Source organism: Balaenoptera musculus, chromosome 10 (assembly GCF_009873245.2).
Source record: "Balaenoptera musculus isolate JJ_BM4_2016_0621 chromosome 10, mBalMus1.pri.v3, whole genome shotgun sequence".
Lineage (NCBI taxonomy): Eukaryota > Metazoa > Chordata > Mammalia > Artiodactyla > Balaenopteridae > Balaenoptera > Balaenoptera musculus.
In genome coordinates this window covers 62,406,433-62,421,428 of record NC_045794.1, presented here as the reverse complement: position 1 = coordinate 62,421,428, position 14,996 = coordinate 62,406,433, and the positions used below count along the sequence as shown (strand labels likewise).

Here is a 14,996-nt window from a genome sequence, read left to right as displayed (position 1 = left end):
CTAAAACAAGTAATTCTACAATTTGTATGGAAACACGAAAGACCCTGAATAGCCAAAGCAATCTTGAGAAAGAACAAACCTGAAGTATCACACTCTGATTTCAAACTATACTGCAAAGTTAACAGTAATCAAAACAGTATGGCACTGGCAGAAAAACAGACACACAGATCAATGGAACAGAATGGAGAGCCCCAAAATAAACCCATGCTTATATGATCAATTAATCTACAACAAAGGAAGCAAGAATATAAAATGAGGGGAAAAAAACCTTTTCATTAAATGGTGTTGGGAAAACTGGACAGCTACATGTAAAAGAACCACACTGGACTAGTTTCTCACATCACACACAAAAATAAACTCAAAATGGATTAAAGACTTGAACGTAAAACCTGAAACATAAAACTCCTAGAAGAAAACAGGCAACATGCTCTTTGACATCAGTCTTAGCAATATTTTTTTGGCTCTGTCTCTTCAAGCAAGGGAAACAAAACCAAAAGTAAACAAATGGGATGGCATGAAACTAAAAAAGTTTTCCACAGTAAAGGAAACTGACAACAACAACAACCAAAAGGGCAGCTCACTGAATGGGAGAAGATAGCTGCATATGATACACCTGATAAGGGGTTAATATCCAAAATATACAAAGAACTCATATAACTCAACATCAAAAAAACAAACAACTCAATTATAAAGTAGGCAGAGGACCTGGAATAGACATTTTTTCAAAGAAGATATAGAAATGGCCAACAGACATATGAAAAGATGCTCAACATCACTGATCAGGGAAATGCAAATCAAAACCAAAACAGGATACCGCCTCAGACCTGTGGGAATGGCTATCATCAAAAAAGACAAGAAATAACAAATGTTGGCAAGGATGTGGAGAAAAGGGAATCCTTGTGCACTATTGGTAGAATTGTAAATTGGTACAGGCACTCTGGAAAACAGTATGGAGGGTCCTCAAAAAATTAAAAATAGAACTGACACATGACCCAGCAATTTCACTTCTGGGTATTTACCCAAAGAAACAAAAAGACTAATTAGAAAATATATATACACCTCAATGTTCACTGCAGTATCATTTATAATAACCATGATATGGTAGCAACTTAAATGCCCATTGATAGAGATGAATAGATACAGAAAATGTGATTCTATACATACAATGGGATATTACTCAGCCATAAAAAAGAATGAAATCTTGCCATTTGTGACATGAATGGATCGAGAGGTATTATGCTAGGTGAAATAAGTCAGAGAAAGACAAATACCATGTGGTCTCACTTATATGGGGAATAAAAAAAACAAACAAACCAAAAACAGACTCAGAGATACAAAGAACAGGTGGTTGCCAGAGGGGAGGGGGTTGGGGGTGAAAGAGATGAAGGGGATTAAGAGGTACAAACCTCCAGTTATAAAATAAATAAGCCATGGGATGTAATATATAGCATAAGGAATATGGTCAATAATATTGTAATAAATTTGCATAGGGACAAATGGTTACTAGACTTAATGTGGTGATCATTTCATAACGTATACAAATGTGAAATCACTATGTAGTACATCTGAAACTGACATAATATTGGACATCAACTACATTTCAATTTTAAAAAGTTATGTTTACAATATACTGCAGTCTATTAAGCATGCAATAGCATTATGTCTAAAAAAACGCTGTACACACTTTAAGTAAAAAATACTTTATTGCTAAAAAATGCTAACCATCATCTGAGCCTTCATCAAGTCATAATCTTTTTGCTAGTGGAGGGTTTGAAATATTGGGAGAATTACCAAAATGTGACATGGAGACACAAAGTAAGCAAATGCTGTTGGAAAGATGGCACCAACAAGACTTACTAGATGCAGATTGCCACAAACCTTCACTTTGCAAAAACAAACAAAAACGAAATATCTGTGAAATGCAATAAAATGAGGTACGCCTATAGTTTTCCTTTCTGTACTGTCTTCGCCTGCTTTTGGTATCATATGTCATTTCCATTCTGCTACTTGCCCATATAAGTAACTTGCCAATATTCTTGTATGTGAAGTGAGTTTCTTACAGACAGCATATAGTTGAGTCACACTTTGTAATCCACACTGCCAATATCTGTCTTTTAATTGGTATATTTAGACCATTTACAGTTACTCTAATTATTGATATGTTAGGGTTTAAATCTATAATTTTATTTTTTGTTTTTTTGTTTGTTCTGTGTCTTTGTTTCTGGTTTCTTTTTCCTAACTTCTTGTGGGTTACTGAAAAGCTTTTTAGAATTTTATTTTATCTATGGTGTTTTTGAGTATATGTCTCTGAATAGCTTTTTTAGTGGGTACTCTAAGTATTATATAAATATAACATCACAGTATACTGGTGTCATCATTTTACCAATTCAAGTGAGCTGTGGAACCCTTACCTCCATTAATGTCCCTCTACCCTCCCCTGTTTACATTATAAATAGTCTCAAATATGTTTTCTACATACATTTAGATCCACATCAAACAGTATTATAATTTTGCTTCAACTGTCAAACATAATTTGGAAGACATAGGATAAGAAGGAAAGTCTACTGTATTTACCCATAATTTTGCTTACCATGATCTTATGTTCCAAGATTCTTTCTTTTATCATTTTCCTCCTGTCTAAAGAACTTCTCTTAGCCATTTTTTTAGGGCAGGTCTGCTGGCCACAAATTCTCTTAACTTTTCCTTTATCTGAAAATGTGTTGACTTCTCCTTCATTCCTGAAAGATATTTTCACTGGATAAAGGATTCTGGATTGAAAGTTCTTTCCATCCAGCACTTGGAAAATGTGGCAACTCCTTTTGCCTCTACTGTTTCTGATGAGAAATCCAGTGTTCTTGAATAATGTTACCCCTACTGGTAAGGGGACTTCAAGATTTTTATTTCTTAGTCTTTAGTTTCCAGAAGTTTGACTATGATGTGTTTGGTTTGGATTTGAGTTTATTCTGTTTAGGGTTTGCTCCACTTTTAATCTGCAGGTCTGTCTTTTGCCAAATTTGGGGGTTTTTTTGCCATTCTATGTTTGAGTACTTTTTCAGCTCCACCCGCTTTTCTTCTTCTGGTACTCCAATCATATCAGTGTTAGATATTCTGGTATAACCACAGGTCCCTCAAGTTCTGTTCTGTTTTGCTTGTTTTTCTCAGTTTATTTCCTTTTGTTGTTGAAAACAGGTAATTTTTATTGTCTATCTTCAAGGTCATTGATTCTTTCCTCTGTCTCCTCTCTTCTGCTGTTGAGCTCATCCACTGACTCTTTTTTATTTTGGCTATTATAATTTTCCGTTTTAAAATTTCCATTTGGTTCTTCTTTATATTCTATTTCTATAGTTCTATTTCTTCGCTGAGACTCTATTTTTCAGTTGTTTCAAGCATGTTCGTAAGTATTCACTAAAGGCTTTTTATGATGATTGTTAAATTCTTCTGTCAGATAATTCCAACATCTCTGTCATCACACTGGCATCTACTGATCGTCTTTTCATTCAGTTAGATCTTCTCGATTCTTGGTTTGATATGTGGTTTTTGTTTGAAACCTAGACATTTTGGGTATTATGAGACACTGGATCTTATTTAAACCTTTTCTTTTATGTGGATTCCTCTGATGTAGGCAGGGGGAGGGAAGTGAGACACCTTCTCATTACTGGCAGGTGAGGTGAAAGTCCAGGATCCCAAGGGGGCCTTCACTGACACCTGAGGAGGGGTTTCCTCATTACGGACAGGCAAAGGTAGGACTTTCAGCTTTCCACTATACCGCTACTGGTATCTCCTTGACTGGGAGGGTTACAAGTGCCTCATTACTGTTTTCTATGTGGTCTCCACTGATAACAGCAGGGGATGGGACCTCATTAACAGCCAGTGGGGATGAAAGTCCCAACTCTCCACTCCACCTTCCCTGACACCACCCCAGGAGAGAAGTTGGGGCACATCATTATAGCCTGGTAAGGGCGGAAGTCTAGGCCTTTGCTGTTGTGAGTCAGGGTGGAGCCATGTTTTTTTCTGTTGTGTTTGGCTGTAGTAGAAAGTTATTTTCTAAAAGTTTCTACTTTGCTAAATAAGCTGCCTCTTTTGTGGTCCTTTGGCTAAAAAGCAGGTTTTTGGGGAGCGTTTTTTGTCTGTACCATTCATGATTCTGGGTTGTTGGCTTTGTCGGTTCCTCTTCTGGGAAATATGAGGCAAAAAAAGAAAATGCAGGGAACTCACCACCATGTCATTCTTTGGATCCTTAGCTCCCTACCTGCTCTGCCACCTTCTCTCCATCTTCAGTCTTCCTATATTTGTTTTGTACATAATGTCCAGGTTTTTTAGTTGTACTTGGCAGGAAGGAATAGGGAAAAAAATACATCTACTCCATCTTCCCACATTTATTCTCACATAATCAATAAACAACATTAAAAAGTAATACCTGTGAGATTTCCACTGTTAACAAAAGGGATCGTGGGTTTTTAAATTCTGAGAAACACTGATTTAGAGATTTCTTTCTAACTCATTAATAAGCAAGTAACACTTATTTAACCATAAATCTGCCTAAAATCTTCTAATCTTAAAAATCAAACAGCTTTTAAAATAGTTTTCTAAAATCAAGACTCCTTTCATATCTGTCTACTATCACTGTCCAAAAATATCTTTTTTTCCCTTTTGGGATGACTTATTTTTAGTAAAAAGCTATTGAGTCCTGGGTGTTTTCTTGTTTAGTTTTAAATACAGAACATACTTCACAGACTAGCAAACCAAGTCATGTTCATAATTTAAATTTTTCTAATGTGAGATGGAAAGAGAACAGTCTACACAAATACTTAATTACACAAAGCCCCAATCCATCATATATTTTTATCTAGTGACCTTTTTAGAATGCATAATATATTTAAAGCTACTAATGCAAAAAAACAAAACCCAAAAAATCAGGAATACGCAATTTCTGAACTGATCACAATAATATACACAAATGTTAATAAAATTGTGCTAAACTTTTAATGAGGCAACCTTTTAAAAAGAAACCATATCCGAACACATAACCCTGATATAGAGTTCATTACTGCTATAATAAATAACTTTATATATTAATAAACATCTAGAATTTACAAAGTCATTTTCATCTGACAATACATTAAAAAAATACCCTTTAGCATATTTACACTAAGCAAAATGAACATATAAAGACAATGGGGTTTTCCAGAGTAATAAAAGACATTTTTACTAGTAGCCTAGTTATTATGAGAAATTAGCCATTTTTTACTGTGTTGAGCAAAACTGCTCTGAATTCTAGAGGACAGAGCAACATCAAAGTAAATAAATAATTAACTATTTTTAATATCATATCTAATAGTGAAATGAAAAGTTGACATGACATGCAGAAACTGCTCCTTAGTCTCAAATATGGGACTGATAATAGGCAAGTTTATAAACTATAAATCTAATTCTTCTGAAGTCTAAGTAATGGACCAGTGAACTTTTCAGCTCATTAAGGAAGTCTGAACTCCTACAAATAAATGAGGCATGCTCTCAAGTTTATTTCCCTTTACCCAAAACTTATTTTGTTCTAGTAACAGATAGATCAATGTTAACTTTATACAAACAGTATTACCACTAGAGCAGCCTAAATAGGACATATATGATATCCAAGGCTTAATGCCATTCAAGTTGTGATTACTGACAAGTTAGCAAATACCTTGTCAATTATTTTGGTATACAAAAAAACTGTCAGCTAATTTTTCCTTTTACGGAAATAAATTTTTAAGAAATACAGACCTGTCTTTCGGGAAAATGTTCTTAGTTTTGAAATCATACAATTAGGCAACTGAGCCAATAGTCATACAGTTAAAAATTGAAGGTTTTACGGAAGATCTAAAATGAACTTTCTAAAGAGAAGTGAATAATAAGTTTCTCCCTCTCTAATAAAAGTTATGACATATTATAAAAGAACGAAAAGCTTAAATTAACTATAGCTAGAGTTGTGAGTAGTTTTTAAAAAGATATATATATATGACTAAGATTTTTCCCAATTGATTACTACACTAACAAATACACTTAAACAGGAAAAACTTTTATTATCTCTCTATTACTTAACAAAGGCCAGCTGAATTAATGCATTAAAGCTTATGTTAGTAGCCTACGGAAATTTAAACAATTTCACATATACCATCTTTCTTAAACTTTGGTATCTACCTTTATTTACTTGGGTGAAATAAAGTTTTAAAAATTACACTGGCCAATGCCAAGATTAAAGGCTGTAAATGTAAATATTCATGCTAAGAAAATATGCTTATGAATCGTACTTAAAAAGACTATGTATTGAAAATCTTCAGTCATGAATTTACCTTATCAGCTTTCAACTTTCTAAGGAAAGATGGATTGTCATATCCCTTTGCTTGCCTTGCCTCTTGCAAATGGTTGATCATCCACACATTTTTTCTCTGCTTTGCCAAATCAAGTGCTGATTCACCCTGATAATATAAGCAGAAGAAATTCACGTTAAAAAAAATGAAAGGAAAAGCAGAATATTTTGTTTACTAACTTATAAAGCACTTCCACAAAAATAAATTGACTGCAGTATTAGTTCATTAACATTGTTTTTACATTTGGCAAAGTCAATTACTAAAAGACTCTAAATCATATATTACTTATACGTTCCCATTCAAGGTTCAATCAGAAAATGTATTTACACCTCTTATTCTATAGATTCTATATTTGCTTGCATTTTAACTTAGAGAGTAATCAAAAAGTAGGTATTTTAGCACCTGCTGGATCAGAAGCTACCATTAAGTTTATCCAGTTATTTCATATTCTTTAAGGGTTTCATTAGTAATAGTTATTGCTACAAACCATCCTGCTGTAATACCAAACTGCCAGAAACCTCTCAGTTTAATTTCAGTGATGAACAAAGTCTGAAGAAAAGAACAGGGAAGAAAGAGAAAAGTCAACTTCCACTTCTACTGTTATATTGGTATTCTTGATCATGTTAAATTCATTCACCCATCCAGGAATTTCCAAAGAGAACACGGGTAGTAACAAAAAATGGTTAAACTTACATTATAGACTTGTAGCTCCCTTTAACTGCAAGAAAAAGAATTCCAAAGAGTATAACAGAACTAAAATGTTTTAAAGGCAGTAAGAAACAAGAAATGAGTGTCTCCAACTCTAGATCTATGCTTCTTTTTGCCTTTATTAATTTAAAATCTTATTTCTCCTTTTGCAAGTTAGATACCCACATTTTTATTCTATTTAATATTCTCCACTCTTTATCTCCTTCCTTAAACAGAAAAGTAAAATTAATAATTTTGTTCACCAACATTTCAAGAATTCTGGATGAATATTGAAAATTACTTTAAAAAAAGAAAAAACATGTTAAAATTTTATTTTAAAAAACTGGATGAAAATAAAGAAATAAGGAGCCTTGGGTTCCTTACTTATGAGAGATAATTATTAATCAAGTATGGAGTACAGTTTATTTAATTTAAAAAAAAAAACACTGAAAAATAATAAGAACCAAACAACAAAATAAACACACCACTACCACCAAGAGCAACAACAATAACAACACAACAATAAAAACAAAAAGCCTAACCAATTCTTTAATAAAAAGATCAATAGTATTTAATAAGAAATGGGCTAATCTAGGTGAGTCTTCCACAAATAGGGATATTTGTTTTAAAATATCTCCTTACCTATTCCAAAATTCTGTGTCACCTAGGTTGTCAGAACCAGCTAATTAATCCAAACTAAAAGATTACCTGAATAAAAGCAATCCCTTGGGTAACAACTCCCAGAGAATATCCTGCAGTTGCCTCGGTCCAGCTGAGCATCCCTTCCACTAGAGGGCCATGTGACACCTAAGGATTGCCTAGATAAAAAGATGGAGGGAGCTTTAAGCAATCTTTCAACTACTCCTCTAGTCATCTGACTACTTTTATACAGTTCTTTTATTCAGCTGGTAAAATAAACAAGCAATTAATTTAAAGAATTATACTAAAACCAGGGTTCCAAGTCAAGTCTATATTTGAACACTCCATGTGTCGGCCAAAATAGTAAATGATAATAACAACAGCAGTAATAACAAGAATCATGGAGTATTTATAGACTATGTAACTAACTGGTAATAAAAGAAATTCTTCAGGGGTTTTGGTGTGATACACATTATGGAAGGTGGCAGGTGGAAGATCACTTTTTGCCTAAGTGAGGTGGAACTTCATTATTAAAACTAAGGAAAATTCTTCCTTGGAGACCATCTAGGTGGGGTACTTAAGAGGTATTTTCTGAAAATAGTTTCTTACCTCTTTTCAAGAAACCATGTAAGCGTTTTTCAATATATTAATTAACAAAGCTCAGTAATTTTATATTTTGCACAAGCTAAAAATTATGTCCTTTGATAACTTTAGAAAGAAAAATCATAAATGTGTAGGCAGCACTCAGATTAACTGCCCTCCCCAAACTCAATTCATCTAAATTTATCAACCAAAAACATGTGAAAGGGGGTGAAATATTCTTTAAATTCACAAATGAGATGCTACCATGAAAAGGGATTACTGCATAGGTCATTTTTCTTAAAGTCTTAGTGTCCCAAATCACTCCCCCTCCTCACTGTTATTACTTCAGAAGATTTGAATTTATTCTATGTAACCAGTATCTGGGGCCATGGTTTTTGAACTCATTTAAGTCATGTCTGATGAAAAGACATTGACTCTCTCCCCAGAAAAGTGCTGATACTTTATTTATAACAATTTCAGAAGTCCATGGACCCACCCCTTAACCAAAATCCACTGCTGGGTCCCAGATTGAGAACCTCTAATCAAGGGCTTATGGCCATTCCTAATCCTTCTAAGGATCAAAGTAGTCATTTTAAAGTCACCTATCATTTAATATTTATTGTCTGCAAAATAAGTTCTTATTTTGATAAAAGAATAATTTGTATATTAAAAGAATTGAATCCCTTACTCAAATAGCTAATTTACAAGGATATCTAGTTAATATAAAGACAGATTTCTAAGAAACTTAAGCTTAATTTTATTTAGGAAATAGCTATTTTAGAAGAAATATGGCCAATCAATAAATATTATAACTAAGTATAAATTTTCATATTCTTTGAAGAATGTAACTTTTACTAGCTATTAAAGCCATATCCAGATTTATAGGTTCCACCTTGGTACAATTTATGATTATCAACCAGACTTTCTTTCTCAAGACTTAAAATGAAAAATGGAAAAATACACAGCTATGAATCGACTTTGTCAAATTCTAGGACAAACAATCTAGGTTGGTTTTTTTTTTTTATTAATGAATTTTTCACTTTCAAAATTAAGTTTACTTAATTAGCTTGACATTTCACATAGCTAAAACGCACCACCTCAAATTATATATGACTAAAACAGAACCAATTTCTATTGCCTTCATTCCCAAAAAAGTCTGTTTCCTTCTATCTTCACAACTTCAATACATATCACAAGACACTCAGTTATTCAAACCAAAACCTAAGTCATCGATGTTTTTTTCTTTCACCTTCATTTCTAATCTACCTTTTCTTTTCTACTCTAAACTATCATTTCCAAATCCATTCATTTCACTCCATCACTACTTCTACAATCATAGGCTAAACTAACATCATCACTTGCCTGATTTATTATGAAAGCCTAACTGGTCTGCATCTATCCCTTCCATTTTCTTAATTCTTCAATACATTCTCCAAATACCAAAGTAATTTTTAAAAAAATATTAAAAACACAAAGATTATATAACCATTCTACATAAATCCTTCCAACTATTTCTCATGACTGAGAATACAATTAAAGTTCCTTATCATGGCCTTGTACCTGTCTCTCTCTCTCAGTGTCTCACTGCTTGGTCAAAGCTGTCATTTCTACACCTCTAACATGGCAAGCTTATTCCTGGCCTTGGGACTTGCATTTGTAGGTTCCTCTACATCAGGGGTCCCCAACTCCCGGGCCAGTACTGGTCTGTGGCCTGTTAGGAACCGGGCCGCACAGCAGGTAGTGAGCGGCAGGCAAGCAAGTGAAGTTTCATCTGTATTTACAGCCGCTCTCCATCGCTTGCATTACCGCCTGAGCTCTGCCTCCTGTCGGCATTATGGTGAGTTGTAAAATTATTTCATCATATATTACAATGTAATAATAATAAAAATAAAGTGCACAATAAACGTAATGCACTTGAATTACATTTATTGCCCCCCACCCCAGTCCGTGGAAAAACTGTCTTCCACAAAACTGTTCCCTGGTGCCAAAAAGGTTGGGGACCGCTGTTCTACATGGAAAGGTTTTTCCCATGTATCTTTGCATAACTGATCCCTCATCAGACAAGTCTCAAAGCAAATGTCATCTCAGAGGCATTCACAAATCACTATCATCTGATGTGACCCCCTTAGCCCTCGTCATGACCACATTTGCCTATGTGTATGTGTTTTTAATTTACTTATTGTCCATTTCCTCAATACAGTATAAGTTCTGACAGAATAGGGACTTCATCTATCTTAAACACTGACTCCCCAGCATTAAACAAATATCTGTTGAAAGAATGAATGGTTTCCACTAGAAGGTGATAACTAGACTTCAGTAATATTAGGAATCAGCCAGATTCCAGTAGAAAAGGTATTTGATACTTATTTCATCCTTTTAATTACATTAAAAGTACATTTTTAAACAAAAATCTACTTTTTCACCAGTGTGGTTAAAAAAGATTATTTTTACTCTGAAAGTATAAATGTTCCCTGAGCAACTGAAGCAACTCCTTAGACTTTATTTCCTTTAAAAACAATGTCACTCCAAATAAGTCAAACAGAGAAAAACAAATACCATATGATATCACTTATATGTGGAATCTAAACAAAAAAATAAACAAATAACAACAACAACAAAACTCAAGCTCATAAATACAGAGAACAGATTGGTGATTGTCAGAGGTAGGCAGTGCACTGTGGGGGGTGAGGAAGATTAGTGAAGGGGGTCAAAGGTACAAACTTCCAGTTCTAAAAGAAATAAGTCACGAGGATGTAATGTACATAATGGCAACTATAGTTAATAATACTATAGTGCAGGTACTTCCTTGGTGGTCCAGTGGGTAAGACTCCATGCTCCCAATGCAGGGGGCCCCGGTTCGACCCCTGGTCGGGAAACTAGATCCCGCACGCATGCCGTAACTAGGAGTTTGCATGCCACAATTAAGAGTCCGCACACCGCAACTAAGAGTCCACACACCGCAACTAAGAAGCCTGCATGCTGCAACTAAGAGAGTCCGCATGCCGCAACTAAGAGAGTCCGCGTGCCGCAACAAAGATCCCGCACGCTATAAATAAGACCCAGTGCAGCCAAAAAAAAAAAAAATTATTAAAAAAAATAATAATAATACTATAGTGCATATTCAGAAGTTGCTAAGAGCAAAGCTTGAGGGTTTGCATCACAAGAAAAAAGAAAATTTTGTGACTGTGTATGGTGATGGATGTTGACTGGACTTGTTGGTCATTTTGCAATGTGTACAGATGTCAAATCATTATGTTGTACACCTGAAAGTTGTATAATGTTATATACCAATTATACCTCATAAAAAGTTAAAAAAAAAATGTTACTCCAGAGCTAGCAAGGAATTATATTTAAAATAACTTCTTTTTGTCAATGGCCAACCTTGATGATACAGTCAGATAAAATTAAAACATTAATAAAAAGAAAGTAACCAAAAAAAAAATAGATGTGTTTCAGTAAAAGTTCTACAGGTACAATAAGTAGCTCAATTATTTGACACAATAGACTCTGGAACGTAGTCACATGAACTGTACTAGTTAAGGAAGCTGCATTCCAGTTTATCCCATCTTGGTACCAAATAATTCATGTGCTGAGCCTATAAAACATTAAAAAATACAAGGTTTGAACCATTTAAATCAGTTCAACTATCTCCATTGTTACCATTACCTTTCTGTTGAAATTCATTATAGATTATTTCTTTTACGAAGACTAATCAAAAGTTTATACAATGGTTAATGTGGAGTACAAGTTGAAAAGACATTAAACTTACAAACCACACCTCAAATACTTAAAGTTCATGAATGAAGAGAAGTTATCTAAAATTTTATATGGTAAGAAAAGATATTTTTAAATGTTCTGAAAATATACACTACTAGTTTCAAATTCCAAAACTGTGCAGTAATCTTGTCATAATTCTTTGGTACAAATGTAATTTCAATATATTTATATGACTTTTGCAAAGTCTATGGAGACTCACTATTTGCTGTAGTGAAATTGGTTCTATTTTTTCAAAAATATAACACTAAATACTGGAAATGTATTCCTGGGGCATGACTCACTTTAGGAATGGCTATCTAGTAGCTAAGAGATGAAAAAATAACACTCTAAAGCAATTCAGATAATAAAACATAAGGTCATCTCATTAATTTTTTCTCATGGGGATATTGGTCAGGTTTAGTCAAACTCCTCCTTTCTTATACTTTAGGCCATGGGGTCAGCCTAATTTAGTAATCACAGTGTTATGAACTTTTCAGAACTTCCTATTTAAAAATGTTTGGAAAAGCAAAAATTTCTCTCTACGATTTCAGAAGTGGCAGAGAGGTATGCTAGCATAGTCATGAAAACTAGCTTAGAGGTAAAGCTCAAGACTACACGAATCTTCAGTCAGTCAACAAATACTTAGAGCGCCCATCACATGTCAGGCACTATGGTAAGTTGACTTTCCTCTTTCCATACATTTACTAGCAGATACTAGACCATTCTGATCACTTTGGGTAAAGACACGAAGACTTGAAATTTAAAAAAAAGAAAAAGAAAATACATGGTTTTCTCAATTTCTTACAGTTTCCAATAAGATATTTGATATTTACTTTTAACTAATTAGACTCATTTCTAAAAATTGGTTATAATCGTAAATAAATTTAAACTATTTTATTTTAGTAGTTTAACCTTCTCTTCTTAGAGTAATCAAATAGAGGAAGAACTATTCATTGCAACATAAAAAGATGCCCTGATCCAGCAGGAGATAACCTACTTTTTGATTGGCATTTTAGATTATTATATGACTCGAACTCCTTTCATATTTAATTAGCACATATTCCTTACAAATTTAAGAAGCATGACTCAGAAAATACTACGGTCTATAGTCAAAATGAAAGAAAATTTGTCAACGGGCACAAAGATATTTATGAATGCACATTATTAAAAGATGATGTTTAAAACTTTTAAGTCATTTCACAGAAAGAGTCTGTTGCTGAAGACATGGTGGATCCTGAAGCTTTAAAAATGAGAATGGTTAACCAAAATTTAAGACTACCAATAGCATTTTCTTGCAGGTATTCATAAAATGTTTATAAATTTCTAAATGCTCAGAGTGTAAATGTTAATTGTGCTTTGCTCTTAGACAATTTTGTATACTTTTTTGGTATACTTTTCCTGGATTAGTCCAGCATTTAGGGGAGAGGAGTTCTCCTATAAACATCATGAAGGTGATTATCAAATTTAAAGGTCTTGACCTTTAAAAAAATGAGACAATCAATGACCAAGTCAAAAAATTACTAAAAGTTATTATGCATACTTGTGATATAAACTTGTGCTTCTCTGCAATGATCTTCTTAAAGAAACCAGAAAACTATTCTATTCAGCTATAAAAACAGATTATGTAATTTAATTTCCAGAAGTCAGTAAGAATTCACTAATGAAAAGGCCACCAAAATCTGAAAATTACTCCAATACTAAAAAGACGAAAGTAAATAAATCAGTCTTTCAAAACAAATTCTTGCATGGAAGCAAAGGGTTGAGCTTAAATGAGAAGTTTCTTCCACCTCTGAAAGTCTGTCAAAAAACCTATGTTTTACTAAGGAATTCCCATCTTGGTGACCACACTTCACAAAGCACAATCAATACAGGCTAGTTTTACCTTGATATTCTGGGCATCGACATTAGCTCCAGCTTCCAGAAGAAGACTAATGACTGTGGTATTCCCTGCTAGTACCGCCCAATGCAGAGCAGTGTTTTTGTGATACTTGTCACCAAGGTTAACTGAAACATTGAATGTTAAAAGCAATCTAGTTGGATCCACACTGAAAAGGAAAAAAAAACACAACAACAACAACAACCCTAATTTCAATTATAGAAATCATTACAGATACTAAACTGATTGTGGCTGCATTCCATCTTGGAACACTTCTATTCTAACCTATTTTCAACAACTTTATAATGAGTAATGAGACAACATTCTTAATATGAAGTATTAAATACATGCAACACCATATAACCTAAACTACTCTGAAGAGAGAGCACACTTCGTCCTGACATTTATTATTTTTCACCTAGGGATTAATGCCATTAATATCTACATAATTAAACAATTAAAAATTTAAATTTAAATCTAGATTGTTCCAAAAATGATTTAAGGCAACTTACTAATTAGTATGTTAAACTTGCCAATATGCAAATCACATAAAAATGAGTCACTTTTTAAAAAGAAGGTAACATCTTCCATTCTTGGAAATTGTTAAAAGAAGAATACCTTAAGGATACTACAATTACCAACATAAAGGTAAACACAGAAACTCAAAACATCCAAAAAGGTAATTTATGTTATATACTATGTACTCATTATAAGAATTTTAAATATTAGTAAGTATAACATTAATTGCTTTTTCTCATCACTTATTTTACATTTTATTATGCTGAAAATTATCTGAATAAGTATTTTATAAATGGTTACATACCTATGTGTTCTATAAGCTGCCCACATTAAAGGCGTCATCCCATTCTGATCCATCATATCTACATCCTGATATAGTAAAAAGAAAGTCAGACAGTAAAAACTTCTAAGTTCTTACCAAATTTACTGAGAAAAATATAATTTACACATCACAGGAGAAGCCAACATAATAACAGCACTCAATCAAGGGTGATTTATGAAACTTTTTCTTTCTTAACTTTAAAATAAAACTATTATCACTGAATATTTTAATTAATGTGGATATAAGTATCTAATTGACATATATTAAG

The 14,996-nt window shown here is 33.3% G+C and overlaps 1 protein-coding gene across 2 annotated transcripts in view; it reads right to left on the bottom strand.

Moving 5' to 3' along the window:
* The window catches only part of ZDHHC17 (zinc finger DHHC-type palmitoyltransferase 17), a 97,460-nt gene that overhangs the window by 33,395 nt on the left and 49,069 nt on the right, over window positions 1-14,996 (bottom strand). For both annotated transcript variants that reach the window (XM_036866668.1, XM_036866669.1), the window contains exons 6-8: window positions 14,711-14,775; window positions 13,894-14,056; window positions 6,330-6,455 (exon numbers count right to left, since the gene is read on the bottom strand). In XM_036866668.1, the coding sequence (XP_036722563.1) occupies window positions 6,330-6,455; window positions 13,894-14,056; window positions 14,711-14,775 (354 nt within the window). The remainder of the gene's footprint in view (window positions 1-6,329; window positions 6,456-13,893; window positions 14,057-14,710; window positions 14,776-14,996) is intronic.